General features: G+C 38.6%; 1 protein-coding gene across 1 annotated transcript; it reads right to left on the reverse strand.

Moving 5' to 3' along the window:
* Window positions 1-1,009: 1,009 nt before the first annotated feature.
* LOC128474418 (protein FAM240B-like) lies at window positions 1,010-14,806 on the reverse strand. Its single transcript, XM_053456754.1, has 3 exons — window positions 14,711-14,806; window positions 4,690-4,837; window positions 1,010-2,338 (listed from the first exon to the last, which is right to left on the reverse strand). Exons 2-3 carry the CDS (start codon window positions 4,833-4,835, stop codon window positions 2,206-2,208), a joined length of 279 nt encoding a protein of 92 aa, XP_053312729.1. The 5' UTR covers window positions 4,836-4,837; window positions 14,711-14,806; the 3' UTR covers window positions 1,010-2,205.
* Window positions 14,807-24,141: the final 9,335 nt, after the last annotated feature.

Raw genomic sequence — 24,141 nt, forward strand, 5'->3', positions numbered from 1 at the left:
TGTTTCCTGCGCATTCAGTTTAGACGAAAATCATGCCTCAAAAAGTTATTGTCCAACTCCCATATTGACTCACACCTGCACTCTCTCTCTTGCACTGAATGTATCCCGCCCACTTCTGCATCTCTGCCCACAACCATATCACAGAGTTTGAAGTGTATTAAAACAGCGAAGTATATATTCCACAATCAAAGATTTGTTTTTTCTCTGATAAACTTCCACAAAAAATGGCAGAACTTCCCCCAATTGGAGGGTTGAGGTAGAGGACATCATCAGAAGCTCAGCCATTTTGTCTTAAGATAACCTCATTTATACTTCTGGTCTTTTTTCCTCCCCTAATTAGATGATCACAGGAGAGGACGTCACCAGAAGCTCTATCATTTGGCATAAGTTTGTGGGGAGGTTATCTCTGATGAGGTAAATAAAGAATAGATAAAAGAGAGGAGAACAAGAAGATGCAGAACAAGAAGATGGAAGACACGGAAGCAGAGCTGCGAGACAAGGACGCGGAAGTGGACGGCAGAGAAGGTAGACAACAGTAAGTGAGCCGGAGTGAAAGAGCCCAGGGATGTCGGAATTTTTTTTTTTTGCTTCATTTGTATCCTCTTGTGGGGAGTCTGGCCTAGCTTTCAGTGATTTGTATAAATTGAACAAATTAGCAAATTTTGTTAAATTTGCAATGTGTATGCACGCGAATGCACAAGTCTACTCCCTTCATCCGTTTTCTATGGACACCTAGGAAATTATTATTTTCCACCCTGGCCTATGGATGTATCGAAAACTACGTTTTTCTGATTTGGGCTGCTGAGAAAGCTACATTGACTTGAATGTGATGTTTGTACTTAACACACACACGCCTGAAATACTAGATAAATTGTAAGGTTAAGCCCAACAACATCTGAATACACAAAATCACACACGGATGCACTGGTGGGAGATACATGGAAAAGCGATCTAATTTTAGATAAGGATAAGGTAGATGTTGTATAAAAAAATCAATGGAAACTGCCCCTTCTTTTTAAATCCCTATATTGCAATACAAGTCCAAAGTGTTAACAGAGCAGGGTAGAAGTAGAAGGCAAGCATACCACCCAACAAATGACCCCCACAATGCCCTGTACACAGAACCAGGTTACCCTTTAGGTAACTTTAGTTGGCTTTTATTATTTAAAAGCAAGAAAAAGCTGTTACATTATATTTGCAATCTTCAATTTCCACTTAGCAGATATTCATGAAATCTTGATTTGTGTGGACTCAAATGTAGCCTCACTGCTTGAACATGACATATTACAACTCATGCTAAAGTAGACGAACATCTTTTATTAATATGTTAATGGAATTTAGGGCTATTAGCCATCCTAACTGGTTTATGATTGTGATGGGTTTAAATCATTACAATTGTGCTGATATTGCAGTTTGTTATGTTTTACATTACTATGTAAACTGCTCTGTTTTCTTGATTTGCTTTTTTCCTCGTTCAGTTTGTGTACAAATATGTACATCGGAATCTAAACAAATGACAAAATCTTTTTTGATGCTTGCCGCTTTGGGCACAGAATATTACATTGCAAGCAATCCCTGCTATTTTCATCACATTTGAAATATATACATTGTTAACTGTTAACATAGCAATTTAAGAAATGACAACTCCAGCCGCCCAAGACTTTGTGCATGTTCAGAATTTTCATACAACAACCAGAGCTCCTCTGTGCCACAGAAGAATTAGCACAGACAGAAAACAATAGCTTTTTGGAGATGCTAAGAAAAAAAGGGCCCAAGGCATCACTCTTCATTTTCTGATATTCTCTTCTGGCTGTAGAAAACATTTACTGCGTAAAAAAAATAATTTATCAACACACTTTGGATTTACTTAATTTGGTTGTTAATGACAAAGTGGACATAGCACACCTTATAAATATGCATGCTGAAGGAAATCAGATTTATAATTTATTCAGTCCCTAAACATGGGGTTTATTTGTGTTTGATAGGTGGCGGGATTAGAAATCTGAATAGGATTTAACAAACAATAACAAAATATATATAAATAGGGGAATTTAAGTACTACATTCTATCCAAAGTCAATTAATTACCTTCTGCAAAAATTGTCTACGCGTGATTCAAATAGATTATGAACTAGTTTGTGAGTGAAGTACATAAAGAGTTTGGCAAACATCATTTACATGTGTAGAGCACATGATATCTGAGGTTTCATGCTGCAGTGTTGGGTCTGTGCTGGATAGAGTCCTCCGTTGATGGATAGAGTTGTTTCTTCTGTTCCTCCTGAAGAGATTGCAACATTTTAACTCTGCTTTCCAGCCTTTGTCTCCACTCTTCTCGGAGTCTGCAACAAGTAAGCATACCTTAGTAAAGGCAAACATTACATGTTAAAAAAAAAATTGTAGGAATCCATCCATTCATCACTTCCTTCTGCTAGAACACTATCACCATCTAATGCACTAACTACTCTTGGATGCCCCATCTAACACATTGTCAGCTATGTGTCAGGGTTTTCAGCTTTCAAGAAACCCCATACTTTGGTATGGGGTCTGGTCATACAGATTACATAAACATTACATTTGCAAAGAAAACCTTCACTTTAACCCCTAAATGTTCTAATTACAGCAAAATAAAGAAATGGTCTTACAAATATCTTTCCACATGGTACAGGGCACAAACTGACATATCATGCAATTTCTTCAGTTTTCTACACCAAGTTATCCCTAGTATTTGGCTACTGCCTAAAATTAAAAGCCGGGTTACAAAACCAAAAACAATTCATTAGAACGAGTGGACAGATAGGTCTGTGTCAGCATAGGGACAAATCACCTACAACGTAAACCACAGCAGTGATTATAGATAGAATTGATTGCCCAAAGTTTGGTTTCATGGCCAAAGTTTAGAGGCTATCCTTTAGATGGCTCAGCAGCCAAAGTCTGTTTTTTTTCCCCAAACGTAGGCATTTATCACAATAGGAAAAATGGAAGATCCACAGTTAACCCATGACATGGTATTTTATGTATTGTGTCATACATTATAAATAAGTTGGTCACACCTGGCAATTGTTAGGTCTTTCTTTAACATATTTCTGTAAAATGAAATGGCATGCTTAAAAACTTAAAAAAAATAACAGACGTATCACAGGTTCATTAGTAAGGTTGATAGCAAGGTTTTGCATGTCATCATGTTTGTGGTTAAAACAAAATAAAGCCAACTGGTAGGATGTGTGAGCAGCTTTAAGGATATTATAGAACGGATGCATATTAGATAAGACTTGACGACATGTAAGTGCAATGAAGTACATGTGAACTGATATCATACCAACTGATATCTAATGGCAAGTATGTCATCGAGTTTGTTTTGTTTGTTAATTATGGAACTCGCAAGACATGAGCCTGTCTACATTACAGTAAGTGTTGCCCTATCCTCATATCCTCAGACACAATGTACTATAGAAATGATAAAGCAATACAATTGTTATTTTGGGGTGGATATTAAAACTAATGCAAAACGAAGATGCATACTTAAGTGGACTTTATGTGAAAAATGTGGACTTTAGAAAACATGTTTCGAGCCTTATGGCCCTTAATCATAGAGACTATTTATATATTCTCTGTCTAATGCCCCCCACCATGTTTATAGCTTCCTAATAAAGTCTGCTTAAGTATGGATTTTGGTGGAGTTATTAGAATTTGAGTACGGTTTGGCAGTCTCGGTTTTGCAGCGTTGGATTATTTTCATTTTTGTTTTGGCTTGGATGCCGGATCTGAAGTCTGCTGACTGGGTAAGCCTACACCCACCCTATATTTGGAGCGATATCTATTGTTTTATATAACTGGCTATAGTTTGGTGCTTTTCCAGTTTGTTTTTCGTTGGATATAAAGACTGGCTTAGACGCAATGTGTATGTAACTATGGTATCACAAACTATGTTCTATCCAGCTAATTTTACTTAAGCCCTTAATGACAAAGCCCGTACATGTACGGGGTCAAAATGCATTGTTTTCAATGGGTTTAGGGATCGCCCATTGTCCTTAAGGGGTTAACTATTTAGTTGAATTTATAAGACAAAGTCCCTGTGATTTAATAATATTTCTTTTAACAACATATCATATTTTCGGATCTTTTAGAAGATTATGTACCTTAATCCCTAGCACTGTAGATTGAGAACAAATCTGGGGAAAAGGATATGATTTTTTTTACCTTGAATTTTATGTTGCATAAAGGGTTTACACGAAACAGACATACAGTAAATATGCAAATTAAACACCAATAATGCATTTGTATAATTCATACAGTATTTGGGATATGTGAATAGTTTAAATGCTTTTAAGATTTTATTTAATGTGATGAAAAACCTATGAGGATTCCTTGACTGCGGCCTGGACAATACCGGGACAAAACCAAAGCTATAAGAGCTGTATGTGTAAAGTTTAAGTATTCTGACATTAAATCTTTCCTACTTTTCTGTTATCGGGCCATAAGCACATTCACATGGACCCGTGTCTTCGTCCGGCGAGTCGACTTGGCTCAGGCACAAATTAAGCAGACTAGCATGCCATGGCCTGCATAAACACAGCTACTAGATACTGACACCAGCAGCATACTGGAAGAGGTTGCCTTGATAGAATAAAGCATTGCAAAGTTTCACATTGTCAGAAAGCATCCTATGGTCAAGAATTGGCCCAATACTCACTTTGAAAGTGCACTTTTGCTCCTTCTGGTATCTTCATACTCATGTGCAGCTGTTTGCTTTTCAATTTTCTTCTCCCAAAAGTTTTTCAGTCCGTCAGCATCACGGGCCATTATTTCACGGCGCCCTGAGATATTTTTACTACTCATTTCTAGAACAAAAATAAGCAAATAACATAATTTAGAGAAATATGTCTAATATTCACACTGTATATGCCATACAGAAGTATACAATGTATAATTATTTTATATGCATGCAACACTCTAGCGCGTATTGTGTGTATACTTAACATTCTTCAGCATCGAAAATGTCTTCTAAACAAAATTTCAATGATGACACTTAACTTCACGTGTCTCGATTTGTAAACCAGAAAATACAACAGGAAACAAACATTTTTGTACCTCCCTTGGTATAGTTCCCTGTCATTATGTTTTCAATTCCAGGACAAATTAGAATAAAATGATATAACTCAGTGAATTGAGGTGTTTATTCCACCACGTGGCAACATTTTTATTGAACTACAGGATCTTTTTTAAGACATGAAATCCTCATGTCTTAAAAAAGATCCTGTAGTTCAATAAAAATGTGTGCCACGTGGTTCCTGGACAGAATAGCCATCAGGAATCCCAGGGTAAATAAAGTTGGACCGTTGGGACTTTATATTTATATTTAGAGGCTGTCGGGATGTTGGGATTGTGTCTGGACAACAGAAATATTTAAAGGCTGCTGTGAGTTGGCTGCTTCATCAAAGAAACAGTTTGTACTGTTTAAAATAATCCAAAATGCATGTAGCAATCTCCTAATTTATTGAAACAAAGGAACCAGAAGGAATATAATTTCTCAGATTATTCTTTTCATTTTCTCATTTATATTTTATTCTCAACTATCCCCCTATGTGTTGTATATTTGTCATTTAAGGCCTGTAATGTTCTCCACATTTAATACCCTTTATTTATATAGTGCCAATGTTTTACACAATGCTTCTTACAATACATACATTCAAATGGTATGACAAAACTAGAATTGACTAGATAAAGAGGACCCTGCTCGCATGTTTCCAATCTAGAGAAACAGACAGGGCCGGACTGGCCCACCGGGATACCGGGAAATTTCCCGGTGGGCCGGAAGGTCCGTGGGCTGGGCGGCCATGAAGACAGCCGCTGAGCTGCCCCCCAGGCTGCCCGAAGTCTAATCAAAGCGGCCGCTGGGTGCTGATGCGGCCGGCCGGCATCAGCACCCAGCAGCCGTGTGCGATGGCAGTCTAGTGATGGGAGCAGCGTGAGGGGTGAAAGCTCCGCCCCCTCGCACTGACCTTTCACCCCTCACGCTGCTCCCATCACTATGCGGCCATCAGATTGCTGGGAATGTAATCTGAACGGCCGGTGCGTGCTGATGCCGCCGGCCGCCTCTGCTTTAATACTTTTTTTTTTACTTTCTATGGCAAGCCGATCCAGCTTACCATATAAATAATAAAAAAAAAAGTGTTAAAGTAGCTCCGGCCGGCGGCATCAGCACGCACCGGCCGTTTAGATTACATTCCCAGCAGTCTGATGGCTGCACAGTGATAGGAGCAGCGTGAGGTGGAAGCTCCGCCCCCTCGCGCTCAGACTGCTGCAGCACCGGATGTCAGGTCAGTGGCATCCTGGCTGTCAGCATAGAGGAGAACAGTGTGCAGCTACCAGGAAGTCAAGAGAAGTAGAAGGTGAGTAAAATAATGTATTTTTTGTACTGTATAATGTTTTTTGTATTTGTTAAAAACAAAAAAAATCGGCATGTGTGTGTATGTAAGTGTGTCCCCCTATATGCCACTCTGTCCCATGATATGCCTTCTAACCCCCTATATGCCACTCTGCCATATAGGGGGTTAAAAGGCATATCATGGGACAGAGTGGCATATAGGGGGTATAAGGCATTTCTGGAGGCAGAGTGGCATGAAGGGGGTTAAAAGGCATATCATGGGGCACTCTGCCTCCAGAAAAGCCTTATGCCCCCTATATGCCACTCTGCCTCCCCGATATGCTTTATACCCTCCTATATGCTCCTCTGTCCCATGATATACCTTTTAACCCCCTTTATGCCACTCTGCCTCCAGAAATGCCTTATATCCCCCTATATGCCACTCTGTCCCATGATATGCCTTTTAACCCCCTATATGCCAGAGTTGCATATAGGGGTATAAGGCATTTCTGGATGCAGAGTGACATATAGGGGGTCAAAAGGCATATCTGGAGGCAGAGTGGCATAAAGGGGGTTAAAAGGTATATCAACCCCCATGATCTGCCTCCAGAAATGCCTTATACCCCCTATATGCCACTCTGTCCCATGATATGCCTTTTAACCCCCTATATGGCAGAGTGGCATATAGGGGGTTAGAAGGCATATCATGGGACAGAGTGGCATATAGGAGGGTTGAGGCATATCAGGGAGGCAGAGGGGCATATAGGGGGGGTATAAGGCTTTTCTGGAGGCAGAGTGCCCCATGATATGCCTTTTCACCCCCTTTATGCCACTCTGCCTCCAGAAATGCCTTATACCCCCTATATGCCACTCTGTCCCATGATATGCCTTTTAACCCCCTATATGCCAGAGTGGCATATAGGGGTATAAGGCATTTCTGGATGCAGAGTGACATATAGGGGGTCAACGGCATATCTGGAGGCAGAGTGGCATAAAGGGAGTTAAAAGGGATGTCATGGGGCAGAGGGGCATAACTCGGGGGTAGGTTGTCAAATGAAAGGAAATAAAAACCAAACATGTCTCAATCATAGCTTTTATTAAATATGGAAAAAAGTAGTCTACATGAATTAATAAAGAAATAAAAGTTTCTTACCAGAATATCGTGAAGAATAATGTGATCAGTGTTTTGTTCCACTGAATAAAATGGAACTCTTTCATCTAAAAATGTTAGCAGTAGTAAATGTTTTGATCCCATTCTGTGTAATGTATTTCATTTATTAGGGCCTTTTAACACTTTTGCTTTCTGGCATTTTAATACAAATAATGAGATAAAAAGAATGGCACATAGTGTGACTCGGGTGTGTATAAGGGGTGCGTGTGGGTATAAGAGCTTCACCGTGAGATAAACTATATGGGGCTGGTCTCCAAATTTTTCCAGGGCTGCTTTTCAGTCCCAGTCCGGCCCTGGAAACAGAACAACCGTTTTAAGGTTCAGTTATCACCCCCTGGACCATTTAAGGAGAGGTCAGTGAATTTTAGACCACTATAGATTAGTGGAGTTCAATAAGTAAATGAATAATTCATTATCTGTGTATGTAAATAATGTATATAAATGGTTATTGTATGGTTCATAACAGCCATTACCTATAAAGGACCGATTAAGGCTCTGAGTCTCTACATCAAAAAACTGGTCACATTAGATGTGCCAAATGGTTCTTAAAATTCTGTTTATATGTTTCTATTAATACACTAGTTCAAGCAACCCATATAATACATTGATACAAATGTTTTGTTTGCTATGGAATTGGCAAATTCTACTGTAATCTAAAAAGTCTGAATGTTACATAGACATACAAAGTAAAAATGATAAATACCTTTGGATCAAAAGCTGGAAGGAAAGTCAGAAAGGTTGACCTTGATCGACTTAGGTCTTTTTTCACCACATTTACTATGTTACTAACTGAATTTACAGTGTCCATAAAACAATATGCTAGTATTTAAAAATGCGAAATCACTAAAAATGCTAGTTACTTAAAAGGATAGACACTTGTTTCCTTTCTTTTGTTTCCAATGAATTTTCCTATGTGGCATAGCATTTGTCAAGGTAGCCTTCTAGAGGTTTTTGTCATTTATATTGTCATGGTAACATCACTGGGCTCCCTAAATCTTTCTTTATTATTTTTTTGAGGAAACAGGATAATTTTTTTCCCCCATCTGATCTCCCGTCTACTGATCACTCTATAACAGGAAGCAGGGCCGGGTCTCTTCTCCTCTGTGCTTCCGGTGGGTGTCAGTATTGACACTTGCGGGAAGCAAATTCAAACCATTATAGTGTACCAACATTTGTACTGAGCATAGTTGCACTGGATCTTTCAGCACAGAGCCAGTGCCCCTACTGACAGGGAAGAGTTCAGGCTGTCTTCATACAGTCTGATTTCCTGTGTAATGATAGAAACATCTCCTTACTGCTGCAAGAATGCTGGACACACCAATTCATCCTAAAGGTCACCCTGACACCCTTTATGTGCCCATTGCCATGCTATATGGACACCTGACGTTGCATTCTAAATACATAGACATTAATATGTAGTTGGTCCCCCCTTTGCAGCTATAACAGCTTCCAATTTTTTGCCCATTCATCCAATAGAGCTTTTTTGAGGCCAGGCACACAATCTCCGTTCCAGTTCATCCCAAAGGTGTTCGATGGTATTGAGGTCAGGGCTCTGTGAGGAGCAGTTAAGTTCTTCCACGCCAAATTCATCCAACCACATGTTTTTGGACCTTGCTTTGTGCACAGGGCCACAGTCATGTTCGAATAGAAAAGGGCCTTCCCTAAACTGTCTCCACAATGTTGGAAGCATAGCATCAGCCAAAATGCCTTGGTATGCTGAAGCATTAAGATTTCCCTTCACTGGAATTAAGTCGCCTAGCCAAACTCCTGAAAAGCAGCTCCATACCATTATACAGGACCATGCCATTAAACCTCCCCCACCAACATTACAGTTGGCACAATGGAATCAGGCAATCTCCTGACTCGCCTATCAGACTATCCAACAGAGATTCATGATTCATCATTTAACAGAACACGTTTCCAGTGCTCCAGAGTCCAGTGGCAGCGTTCCTTAGGCTACTCAATCTGACTCTTGGCATGCACTCGGTGATGTGAGGCTTGTATGCAGCCGCTAGGCAATTGAAACCCATTCCATGAAGCTCCAGCCACATAGTTTTTGTGCTGATATTAATGCCAGTGGAAGTTTGGAACTCATCAGCTATGGAATCAGCAAAGCACTGGTGACTCTTGCGCACCATGTGCCTCAGCACTTGGTGCCCCCGCTCTGTGACTTGACACGGTCTTCCGCTTCGTGGTTGAGTTGCTGCTGTTCCTAAACACTTTCGATATCCAATAAAACCACTTACACTTAATGGTGGAATATCTAGCTTGGATGAAATTTCATGAATCTGACTTATTGAATTCACTGAGTTGTTCAGAATGACCCATTTTTTCCACAAATGTTTGTAAATGCAGACTGCATGACTAGGTGCTTGATTTTATACATATGTGGCAATGGGTCTGATTGAAACATCTGAATCAAAAAATTAAGGGGTGTGTCCCAGTAATTTTGTCCATATAGTATATATTGCCATAACAAAAACCGGTATGACCTTTAACAGATTATGTAATGAGATGGCTTAAATATAATTCTTCTGGAAGGGAGTCACTACCGCATGAAATTTAAGATGTACAAGCTGTGGAGTTCTAGGGTTTATAAACAGTAGCTGAGAATCCACACTGAAGTCATTAAAACGCTTGTAAAAAATCAGCAAGTATGTGCTCTTAAGACTTTAGTGTCATGTATTGTGTCTTTAAATATTTTACTAGCTGCCGTAGTTAGTATCGGAATGGAAGAGTCAACACATGCTGGGTTTCTTTTTACATTTTTTTTATATTATAGAAGATGTGTTTGAAAGGTGTCAGATTAAGGTCAAATTGTCTTGTAACTGTCAAACAAGGCATGTAAAATTAGAACATTTTATATCCTTAATGCTTGAAAAGTGCATGTTTACCTTGCTGAGCTGACCTTTAAAAATGCAGAAGACTAATTAAAATAAGACGCGGCAGCAATACAGAACTTAATTGGACTAACTGGATGATTAATGTGTTTTATGTGATAATGCTGATACTGACCTGCAAAAAAATGTCATTGCTAATAATTGTCATATTTTGCACTTAATTACTATTTGCTGTAATTCTATACAAATTATAAGTAGATAGTTGCCATAACCACTTCAGTGTAGCTAATGATGCCCCCTCTCAACTTAACCTGCTCTTATCACTGCAATGCACTTTGGATCTGCCGGCCTCAAGAAATAAACAATAATTTCCCTGGAAAATACAATTAATATGAATTAAGTCATACCAAATTAAGCTAGCTATTTTAATTTGTTTAGCTGACGTGATATTCAAATAAAATAAGTTATTGAACGTATAGAGAATTATATTGAATGATATAAAAAAACATGTTCGACATTTAAGAAAAAAACTGTAATACCCTTACTTCTGTTGGAATTTCACTTTGAAATTATTTTAATTAATCAAAGACATAATGTTCTTATACAAGTGTAACGTTAATGGTATGCTATACACCATACATTCTAAAGTTTGTCAATAGGTTAGGTAATGTGTATAAACAATAAAAATGAAAAAAAAACAGTGTCTTAAGGGTTTATTCATTAATGTGGGACTTTTGCGAAGTTTCGGGGAAAGTTACAGATTTAACTCACAAAAGGCCAACACCAGTGAACATCTCCTACAAGAGGGGCTGAGTTGGCTCTGCATAATTTATAATAAAATCAATGAAGATTTAACCAGTACTGGGCAAATACTTTAAATGTGGGCATAAGCTTGAATGTACCCAACATGTTTTACCATAAAGATGGAATTAACAGTAAACCAAGTTATCAAAGTGCTATTGTGTTGCATCTCATCACCATGTCAATTTATCATTCATTATGGATTTTGGTCTACCAGTAAAATGTAAGAGTTCCTCACAAAGGATAGGAGGGAAGTTTATTTAGGTGAAAAGTTAGAACAAGCGGTCATAATCCAAAACCAGAGTATCAGGGGCTTACATGTAATTTACAGATGAGTGGGAAAGCGTCCAAGAAGAACTGGTAGAGTTTAATACATTTCAGAAATGAATTTATACATGGCTTTAGGGATACCGCTATCCTGGCTCTAAGATGAGACCAAAGACTGTTTAAGATCTGAGTATTGACATGCCAAATGTTGTATTTCTTATTGCCCATCAGTAACAGTTTTATGGTGAGTATGCTTTGTTGGCAACATGTGGCCCTTCACTGTTTCTTGGATTATAACACTCAACATCTGTATGATTTTCTTTTAGGTAGCGGTATATGCTATACAGGAATCACTCCACAGCAGTTGGAGAACAACCTGTTGGCTACCCCTGGCAGTATGGCCATAAATATATAAAACAAATAAACAAGCTAGACTGGTTATCAATCGCTGCAGAAAGAATACGAGATCACATTAACCCCTCTGTCTATAGGGTGATTCTAAATATGATTAAGAGTTCATGTAATGCACCAAAATCAAAGATTTAATAGCTGATAATAAAGATCATGTTGTGCTATTTAATTAGATTGTTTTACTTCCGCAATATAAAAAGCTATGCACCACAAAACAAAAGGGCCGTGAAATTGGTAATCCATCAGAACCATGAATATAAAGCAATTCACCCTTTCCTTAAACGGCCATTGCTGCAACATCACCTAACGTTAATAGGGCCATAAGAGCTGTTAAAGATCGGGAAAAAGAATGCAAAACAAGGATGCTAGAAATGTGGTCATAAAAGTCCTAATGTCCTATAGATGATCCGTATAGTATATATGGAGTGTAAAAAGTCTGGAAATGTGCCTTCAGAGGCCTGGCAGCTGGGAGCAGCCTTTTGCAGGGGCATTTCACAAGCTCAGCGTAAATTATATATTTATGTAGTCTCCAGTTGTCTGGCCATTTCACTATAAATACAGTAGACATTTTTACAAGCATCAAATTTAGCAATTCTAAGAAGTATTTTATGCGTTTCTTCCTTTTTTTTTTAATTGGAGGAAATAAAACTGACAATTTCTTTATGATAATTGTGGTAGAGTTATCTACAGAGCTATAAATTAAAAACTTCAATGAGTTTATACTTTTCTTTGCATATATATATATATATATATATATATATATATATATATATATATCTTGTGATAATACCTTTTTTATTGGACTAACAGAATTTAGGAATGACAAGCTTTCGGGAGCTCTTCTCCCTTTCTACCAGGAAAATTAATGAGCACAAGAAAGGATATATTATTATACATTATAAGATACATTTTTATACTTTATAAAGTAATAATGTGTGTGAAGTATAAAGAACAAGCAAAACGAATACAATATATATATATATATATATATATATATATATATATATTGTTTAGACTGGTGTTACAATAGGAAAGAAAATAGCCATGATGATACTGTACTTGATACATAATAGATAATTACACAAAAGGTAATCTGTCTGTCCGTCTGTCTGTCTTTCTATTTTATGAGAGGAATGTGCCTTTGACACCTTAGACTTTGAGACCACATTAAGAGGTATGGCATTTCAAGTATAAAATTGAATTTCCAATTCATTTCTCCTTGACCTGGAGCAGCATTGTTAGCAGGGTGCCACTTGTGACTTGGTACTGTATGTCACATTGGACAAGCTAAAGGCTGGTAACGTTAGATATATTACAGCTTCTTTGGAAATGTCACCATTCTGCTTGCTTAGAAATGGTCCTAATTTGTTGTTATCTTTCTGTTTCATAGTGTTTTTAGTGCAAAAAAAATCTTTATTATGTATATGCCATCTATATATTCTCCGAAATCCTACACTTAACAAAATAGGTTATTAATAAAGGGCGATCAGATTGTTTCCCTGGTCTTCAGTGTCGCTGATTGATCATCAAGCTGTTTTTCATTGGTAATTAATGAAAGAGACCATTAAATGTTAAAAGCTTTTCCATTTGCTAAGTCCAATGTCACCCTGTTGATGGGATTGTTGCTATCTGACCCTATACATAAACATAGCCAGGTGTATTTCTGATGGACCCCAACTGCAGGATCCCAACTGTAGGAGAACATTTACTTCCAAATAATGGCAGAACATGGTTGATGAATTAGCATCATGAAATTATGTTTACTGATGTAAATGATGTATAGGTATTATTAAATGGAGTTGTTCTGCATCTTCCTACTCCGTCTGCATAAAGAATTAAACGATAACTTTTTAGCACAAACTAACGAACGGTGTGCACTTTAAAGATATCGGTCATACTAGACATACACAGGAGGGAACAAAAGTATTTCTTTCTTTTATTTGTTTATGGAAATATCGTTTTCAAGCGTGAAATTACTCCAACTTTCACATAGTATTTATGCACTCAACAAATCATTTTATTTATCACTATACAGGAAGACAGGAACCCATTACTGTACCGAGATACTGGAATCCATTTACTCTTACAGACAGACAATCATTCACAATATACAGACACGACAAATCACATACATATAATTTACTCTGCGGTATACTGTAAATACCAACATGTCTTTTATAAAGTATAATGGATACCTCATGGGCAGAGCTTTATGATTAACACAGGGGTGTCAGAGCATTGTGTGACCTCATATTATGGTATACTCATTGTATAATAACAGGCTACATGTCAGGAATTCTGGACTACATGTTGAGTTGCAATATAAAGATTAATGGGCAAGTGGCATTGTCAGAACTGTAAGAAAATGTATATATTTATCACAATGTACATTGATTTGGAATGTCAAAGACTCATTTCCATCTACACTTTTTTCCACTAATTAAAGATGCATATGCATGAAGGTTACATGAACACATGAAACTGTTGTCATCGAAATCTATTTAACGCTAAACAATGCTTGTCAGACTGTTCAAGAATGTATTACTTTTAACCCCTTGAGTGACACAGAGGTCGGCAAAGAATCGCAAAGAATATTTTTAAAAATATATTACAAACACTATTACAATGCATTTACAAACAGTTTTTTTATACTAGGCAAGTATGTTTTCATGCAGTAAAGATAAAGCAACATTAACTCTGTTAGTTCACCACAACCCCACATGGTTTAACATCTAGAATTTTGACAGCTGCGAAATGTTATATCTTTTGGACAATTGACAATTATACTACACACACTAAGACCAAACAAAAAAATGTCTAATAAATAAAACAAGGGATCAATATATATTATTCTTACTTTTAATCGGTTTATCTTGCTTAATTCCTGAGTCTGGATAGTTAATGAGGATGAGAAGAGGGAATGGTGCCTTAGTTATATGAGTAATGCAGCAGGGGGGAGTGACCTCTATGCAATATATTTGCCACCTCTCTTTGCTACGGGATTGAGTGACAAGGACTATTTTAAAGAAACATTCTGGTCCATTCCATTCGTAGTAGAGCCAGACCTTGGATTGACTGCTTACAGACAGTAGTACAATAGCAGCCATCATCAACGTCATGATGATTACGTATTTAGAAAATAATATGTATTCCATTCTCGGCCATTTTTAAAAATATTTAAATTTCAAGCCACATTTAAATAGTGGATACTTGTGTATGTTATTACGTTTGTAAATACATGTTTATTTGCTTTGCAATGCCGGGAACTGGAATTTTTCAGAAAGGTTTAAATGGCCATTAAATAATATTGGAATAAAGTATTGCCCTGGGTAATATGCTCAACACTCTGCCCAGAGAGCTGTAACGGGCCAGATGGGCATAGTGCATCATTATTAGTGATCCTAGGTCCTCTGCTCCTTAGTTCCAATGAATCCTCTTAAACTTAAAGGTGAATCCAGTGGGAGAGGGTATGAAATGTTACCAGCACCATTTTCACCTCATCACTTAAGGGAATGTAATGGGATGAATGGGGATCTGTTACCTAAACGAGGATTCCACAAACCTGTATGTATGTACTTTGCTCAATACCCATCTGTAAACCATGAACTATCATGTGGGCAAGTACCCAATCCCTAATTAAATTCATAGAAGCATTGAGTTCGTCATATTATGCACATTATGGTTTAGGTCTAGGGGATACCACAATAGGCAATCCTGTAGCCTTGTGTTTTTCTATGGACACGGTTCGTTGTTCTTTCATATATTTACATACATTAGTTATTTGAAGGCCCCTCTGTATCAGGAGCAAATTTAGGAGTTTTAGGTAGTTTTGTGAACGTACATAAAGTCAGTTGGTCGCAGGTACTGTGCAGTGGGATGACCTTAGGACCAGTTTGAAGACAGGTCCAAATGGGTTAATAGCATTTGTTCCAAAGGAATGCATGTCACTAAATTAGCCAGTGGTCCAAATAATTTATTATTGCTAATGCATGGATTTTAATTGCACGTTACGGCTGTCACATGTGGTATGGGTAGCAAAGGTACCTATGATTTTGAACCATTAGCTCCTAGTAGAAAATGTTATTATTTTTTACAGTCATATTAGAAACAAAGGTCTGTTACATACCAAAGGTATCAGACATGTTTTCTTCGATATGATATCCTCATAAGGACAGCCATATGTTTTCCTGGAAGCACACAATACATTTGGACGAACCAGCTCTGCTGAAAGGCAAACCACACATTCATTATACAACTAAATAAAAAAAATTGCTGTTATTCACTCCTAATATTTTTTTAACCTAGATTTTCTATAATCAACGCTTGACATGTAATCATCGTACTACATGCAACTGTGCACTTCCCATAAAACATTTTCATTTCTTATTGTGTTTGCGGGAGAACAACAATAATCACTGTGCCTAGAAGCTCTTGGAATTTAACCTGCTCTCCAGTGGTGAATTATCCATTAGACACGCTAGCCATGTGCCTGGAGGTCCATGCGCTTTGGGGGCACCCAGAGAACTAATGAGTAAATTCCAAGTGGATCTCCACCATCCATGTAGCAGTAGCTGTAGCGTGAAAAAAAATATTTTCTGCTTTACTGCTTTATATGATGTCCTTTATGTATTTAAATACCATTTTTACATTAAAGAAAAAAATGTCACATTCCTGGTTATCCTTAATCCTCATTTAAGACTCGCGTGGTGGCTTTCACCCCTGCTGTTTAAAATTGTTGTTAAATCTCATGTATGATGCTCCCATGAAACTATGCATGCATGTTATGCATTAGCGTGTAGTATACCACGCACTTCATACGTTTTTATATTCCATTAATACTATTTAATAGTTGTCGGTTGTCCTAGGCTTTTCAAAGAATGTGTCCATCTTCCACATAAAAGACGATAGACACTGAAAACATTTAACTTTAGAGATTATAGCGCACATGGTATGGTAGCTTGTATTGGTTTACCTTCCAAGCCCTGCAGTACTTTTAATACAGATCTTTTGGAAAACATGATTTTTAGGGTTTTTTTATGATTTTATGATTATACCGTCCGTATGTGCTGCTATTTGCTGTTCTATTCATTGTCCCAACAAAAATAATCTGATAGATGCATCACTGTTTCATTTCATACATTGTTTGTTGAGCTACAGTGTTGTGAATTGCTGTACAGATGGAACCAACCAGCTGAAAATGCTTTTTCCATATTGTCCCAGAATGTAACCCATCAGAGGATCGTTTTATTATTTTTCTTTTATCACTGTGGAACTTGCCAGAGAAAATCAAACATTTATTTTAGAACTTTCTTGTGTATGTGTCCTTGGCAGGCATTGGCATCTGTAAAAAATATTAAGTAAGCTGATGTATGAGAAGCATTTTGTTGATTTTTACGTTTCAGCAGAAAACGACAATAAATATAAGTTCGAATTACTCTGGTTACAGGGCACTTAACTTTAATAAACATGCTCAAATCTCTTTTATGCTTTACTGCGACTGCATAAACATATTGCCTTACATTATTCTTTAAATCAAATGTAATTTGTGGCATTAAGCATTTTTCATAGAACTCAAAGATATTTCCATGAATATTTCAGTTTTACTGTCATATCATGCATTTTACAAGTTCTAAGTAAAGATGTTTACTGGATACTATCTTATGTTTCATGCTCATGCCAGCTGCATGCTCATGTATGCCATAAAATCGAATTATGCTTTGAAGTCCCCCCCCTCTTATCTCACATTTTTGTCAATCGATCTCTGCTTCTTTAAATCATAAATTATTGTATGCCGCAACTAGGTGAACCATTTGCTTATTTATTCCTTTTAAAGGGACGATACATTTTTTTTCCCATCAGAGACGTGCAGCATACAACAGTCAGTTTTCAAATAACACGCATGGATTTTTTTCAGTGATCTCAAAGAAGATACATTTCCAGCTCTACTAAGAGCAGCCATGTGTAATAACCCCTTTACTCCAGTTTTCATCAGCTAGAACGCCTTTACTTTAGATTGTACACAATAGCTGGAATACATTTACTTCAGGCTGTACTCAACAGGTAGAATACCATTACATTAGGCAGTAGACAGCAACAACTTCTGTGGGCTTGCCTTTCTTTGCCAAATATAATGACTCTGAAGAATAGGAAGTATGGTTTGTAAAACCCACTTATATCAAATGTAAGCAGTACCTAAAGACCTAGACTGAATTGGAAACCCTGCACTGCCAAAACCTGCTTCTTTCATCACCGCCTCCATAATCACTTTCACCCACTGCAGCACATCCTTAAAAGGCAAAGTAAGGAAGGCAGGACTATGGATGGCGGCACAGAGGGGATGGCTGGTGGCAGCTGGATAAACCATCCACTTCACCTCCAACATATGGAGCCCCACTAGTACACAGCATAGCTTTCTATCATTGATGGCACACTGGTGGCTGCCCAAATATTTGGAGCACAGTACCACTATAGCTGCTGTATGCACATGGGGTAAAAGGAGGGGCGGAACTGGGGTAGAAGGTCAGCAGGGTTATAGATCCTTCTTACTCCATTCTCATCGATGAGCAGCAAACATCAGCTCATATTTTGATAGGGAGATGCTGGTGCAGTGGATTGGACCACAGGCAGGCACAAGAGTAGAAACGGGGACTTTGTGGGTTTGCGATGCGCACTACATATACTACATCTGGTGGTAAGGGCAGCTATTCCAACTGATGGGCAGTGTAGGCTTTCGAAATTGATTGAAAAGTGCTGTAATTGCCACACATTTTCACCACAGGTAATGAAGGTAAGCCAGCACCTGAGGGAGGATTAGGTGAAGGAAGGTCTACCCTACCACCATCTACCTAAGGATGTAGTCACCTGCTGGAACTCTACCATGGACATGATGGAGTGGATCCTAGAGCAGCAGCAGGCTCTTCACTCCATGTCCTCTGAGTAGAGCATTGGGCTGTGCAGCTCATTATACAGAGGGGGATGGGCATCAATGGGGCATGAGGTGGTGGTCCTGGAGCCATTTAGAGATGTGGCAGAAGACTTAACCCAGAGTACTGCTACATTGGGTCAGGTCAAACCCTTAGTTACCTTCCTTAAACAACACATGCGCTTGTCCACAGGGTGCTTGAGATGCACCACAAAAAAAAGCATACTAAGCAAAGTAGAAATGCAAGTGGAAATTGAAATTCCCAGCAGCAGGCAATGCCAGCCACATGTCCAATTCCCAGCCTCTTGCACCTATGCAGATCAGTTAATTTAATACTGGGGAACTTCACTCCTATTCCAACGGGCTCCATGTGCCATCTGCCAGTGCCTGCTTGTCAAGACCCAGCGCCCTACTACTACTGCTGCTCCTCTTTGTTGTCCTTAATCTGGGAGAAGCTTTTTTTTTAAAAAAAATTCTATAATATTGGGGAAATTATTGCTTCTGCTCCTCTTTCACCGTGATTAACTCTTATTCTTTCTATTATGAAAGGGGATCGGTCTTGTGGCTGGATGTGTCTGTCTGCCAGTGCCTGTCTTGCTCTGTGCCTCAATGCCCTGCCTTGCTCTTGGCGATCAATTTGTATATTTTCTTGCCAGTGCCAAATAAAAATTTTGATCTACCGTATTTGCTCGATTATAAGACGACCCTGATTATAAGACGACCCCCCAAAATCTGAATATTAACTTAGGAAAAAAAGAAAAAGCCTGAATATAAGACGACCCTAAAGGAAAAAAGTTTTACCAGTAAATGTTAATTCATGTAAACTATTTTTTTTTAATAAAAGCTATGATTGAGAAAAATATTTTTTTTTGTTTTTATTTCTTGTATTTTCCAACCTGTCCCCCAGTTACGCACATCTGCCCCCAGGCTTGCCACACCAATATGGCACTGTGGCCCATGATATGCCTTTTGACCCCCTATGTGCCACTCTGGCTCCAGAAATGCCTTATACCCCTATATCCCATTCTGGCATTTAGGGGGTTAAAATGCATATTATGGGGCAGAGTGGCATATAGGGAGGTATAAGGCATTCCAGGAGGCAGAGTGGCATTAAGGGAGTTAAAAGGCATTGTATAGAGCACTCTGCCTCCAGAAATGCCTTATACCCCTATATGCCACTCTGGCATTTAGGGGGTTAAAAGGCATATTATGGGGCAGAGTGGCATAAAGGGAGGTATAAGGCATTCCAGGAGGCAGAGTGCACTATTAAATGCCCCCTTAACGCCACTCTGCCTCCTGAAATGCCTTATACCTCCCTATATGCCACTCTGCCCCATAATATGCCTTTTAACCCCCTAAGTGCCAGAGTGGCATATAGGGGTATAAGGCATTCCAGAAATGCCCTACACACACACACACACACACACACACACACACACACCACACACACACACTTACTTACTTACTTACTTACTTACCGGTGCTTCCAATTTCCTGCTGTATTGCCGGGGCAGCGGGTTGACGTCTCATTCCGCGGCAGCCGGAAGGAGGTGGAGTTGGCAGCGGGGGTTTGTATGCGTCCGTCGCAAATACCTTCCCCGGCTGTCAGAGATGAGAGTTCCCCGCACCGGTGCGGGGAACTCTGATCTCTGACAGTCGGGGAAGGTATTTGCGACGGACGCATACAAACCCCCGCTGCCAACTTCACCTCCGGAAGCACCGGTAAGTGTGTGTGTGTGTGTGTGGGGGGGCGACGACACGAGGATCCAGGTCCCCTGCAGCGGTGCGGGGGATCTGGATCTTAGTCTCATAATCAGACCTCTATTTGAGGTCTGATTAGAAGACGACCCCGATTATAAGACGAGGGGTATTTTTCAGAGCATTTGCTCTGAAAAAAACCTCGTCTTATAATCGAGCAAATACGGTATTTTGCTCGGCCGTGCACAAGTTTAATAACCTCTATAATTTTTCATGTTAAATGTTCACCCGATGGACCTTTACTTTAATATGGCAGGACTTACTGAATTTAATAAATTGTCTATCCCAAGGTTCTTCTATCTTCCTATACTCATCCTTACAAAGATTCTCTTAACTGATCAATTACAGTTTTCAATTTAACATTAAGGGAGCGAAAGCTCAACCAGGATGATTAGTCAGACGCAGGTAAAAAATAAAGCATGCTAAATTGATTAAATAGGATGAATAATATGGGAGTAAAATAATATATTCCCAAATGGTATAGTAACAAAATAACGGTCAAGTACATACTTATGTACCATAAGAAGGGGAGGCTTCAAAACGATTGATTAATTTTTTTTTACTCATAAGCTAGTGCCAAAGCCAGTGCCAAATCAAACTCTACCGCTTAAATGTGGTCCTTGGTCATCATTGCATTTGTGGTTAGCCTAACTAGACCACCAGTGACATATTTTGTTGTTGTTTGAATAAACATGTCAAGATGAAAAATACATTTAGGACATTTTTAGGAAAAGTAGAAAAAAGAAAACAAATAATAAATTTTTTGTTCACTCCATATGAGAAGAACTTAGTGCTATATATATGTAGTTTTCTTTAAAGTCCTTGATATTCTGACGTTTCTTGCTTATTATCTTTAAAGTGCATTTTAGGCTCTTGCCCAGAATCATGAATCTTGAAATATATCCAGTTTAGATAACGATCCTGGACGCTTAACAGATATGCCCTGACCTTGAGATGCATGCTCTATACAAAGTGTGACTGCCTACTTCACCAGAGACAGCATTTTTAGACTTCTAGAATAAAATGCAGAATGTCTCCTTTAGACACTTTGCACATATTTTGTTTCCTTCTTTTTAATGCAGTCTTATCACACCATGTATAGTTGCCCTTTTCATTAGTAGCCTTTTAGGGTTTTGGCTACTCTAGGGAAACAGCCACAATGAAGATAAAAAGAGCATAAATATTAACACGTACTTGTCATGAAAAATTGACTTAGGGGCACTTTAAACTATAAACTTTGCTAAATTGGTAATGGATATTAGCAGCATTATGATACTAATCTATCAAGAGAACTTATGTTTTGAAGTGAACAGAATGTAAAATATACTTTACAAGCCAGCCCGAAGATTCTGCAAGCATTAAATTGTTTTTTCTGTTCTGTTAAAAAAATTAAAGAGTATAAAAACTTTACATGCATCCTTGTATAATATGCATCACAAATGTAAGACTAATGTTGCAGGAAAGCTTTGCGTATGCCTTGCTATTGCAGGAACGCCTATAATAGGCACCTATTATCCTAAACGAACAAAGTAAAGCAATTAAAATGTTACAGTAAGCACCAAGCCCGCAGTAGCTGTCTGGAAGCCCGTAGTCTGCCGGTGCCCGATGGTGCAATCAGGCACATTTACTGATGATTGTGTGGCCACCCACTGGAAACACATGACCTCGTACCAAAAAAGCATAACTGTAGCGTGCAGCTGGTTGTATCCAGCAGTCTCCCACATACAAGTTATTTATCTAACACTGGGATGATTTTTCTCCCCTGTCTGTTCTTGGTGAGCACTGATGTTGACCACAGTGGATTCCATTCTATGCTAAGCATGGGGCTAAGTTGTGTGTAACACATTAGAAAACACACCAAGATAAGATGTTTTACCTTTAATGGTCAACAAAACCCTTAGTAAATGGACCCCATTAAGAACACATGAAATTTACGTGATATTAATTTTTTGAGAATGGGGCTGAGTGCTCACATTTTATACGTATTCTTAGAGTGCAGAATCTTCCTCAATTGTCTGAATCTCTGAGAAGGAACTATGCAGACACATTTTGGACGCGCTGCTTATTGCTGTGACAGAGGGTGCATAGTGTCCTAGTTGTAGTTGAATTACAACCCCATGGTTCATACACTGTTCTCAGTAGAATAAAGGCTGAGAATCATTACAGTTTAACAGCTGCTGACAACCGACAGAAATTTAACTGGTTAAAACATACCACCATCCCACTACTTTCAAAATATAACTACCAGCTGAAAAAAAAATAGTGTTTCGTCAGGAACAGAAAGATAATGGGCCTATTGTGTTAAAAGGGTGCATGCTAATGAATTTTCCAGCCTAGGGAAGACACGTTAGAAGCAAGCAAGCAGATAATGACAGAAATGTTTTAATATGTCCAATTTACTAGAGTGCATTGATTGCTTTCCACTTCATACCTAGTTTTATAAAATCATTCCAATACTGAAACAATCAAATGTTCTTGTGAAGATACATTTCCTCTTTACTTATGTAATTTTTTTTGTTAAACTCCCAGTAATGTACAATACATTTATTTATTTAGCGCCAGCAGATTCAGTAAAATTTAAGTCACACGCAATGACCAATGGTACAAAAGGAGAACAGGGCCCTGCTCTGGTGAGCTTACAATCTAGTCAGTGGTTGTGGGGAAATGAAACAGAAGGAAAGGACTGCCTGGATAGGGATGAGTTGATTGAGTCAGGATGATCTGATTGCTTAATTAGGATGGTGGCTGAGAGTGTTAGGAAGAAAGGTTGAATGTTTCTTGAAAAAAGGTGTTTTTTCTTACAGCTTTTGAAATTTGCAAATAAGGGAGAAAGTCTGACAGAACGTGGTATTGAATTCCAAAGAAGGGGTAAAGAATCCTGAATACTGGAGTGGGTAATGGTAGTAGAAGAGGAGAGACCCAGTTCATGAGATGAACGAAGAGGGAGGTTAGGGGTGTATTTGGATAAAAGGGTAGAGATGTAGCGAGGTGCAGAGTTGCTAAGGGCTCTGTAGGTTGGGGTAATAAGTTTGAATTTGATTCTGGATGGTTTGAGGAGCTTATGGAGTGATTGACACAGTGGAGCAGCAGAACAGTGACAAAGTAAGATTCGTCTAGCTGCAGTGTTGAGAACAGATTGTTGCGGTAAAAGGCGAGAGATGGGGAGACTAGTTAGTAGAGGGTTGCAATAATCCAGAAAGGGTATCACAAGGGAGTGGATTAATATTTTGGTTGTTTCTTGTGTGATTAATGGCTATATTTGGGAGATATTTTTCAGGTGAAGGCACCAGGATCTGTTGAAGGACTGGATGTGATAGATAAAAGAGAGAGCAGGATCAAGTGTGACACCAAGGCAGATCACTTGGTCAGTTGGTTGGATGGAGGCCTTGTCAAGAGTAATAGAGATGACTGGAATTGTGGACAGATGGGATGGCAGGATAACCATAAGCTCAGTCTTTGAAATGTTAAGCTTCAGGTAGTGAGATACCAACCATGTTACAATTCCATAGACACAGGCGAGTTAGAAGATAGGGTGAAAGGTCACGAGAGGAAATGTAGATTAGGGTGTTGTCCACGTATAGGTGGTAAGGTAAGAGTTGTCCAAGTGA

Source organism: Spea bombifrons, chromosome 1 (assembly GCF_027358695.1).
Source record: "Spea bombifrons isolate aSpeBom1 chromosome 1, aSpeBom1.2.pri, whole genome shotgun sequence".
Classification (NCBI taxonomy): domain Eukaryota; kingdom Metazoa; phylum Chordata; class Amphibia; order Anura; family Pelobatidae; genus Spea; species Spea bombifrons.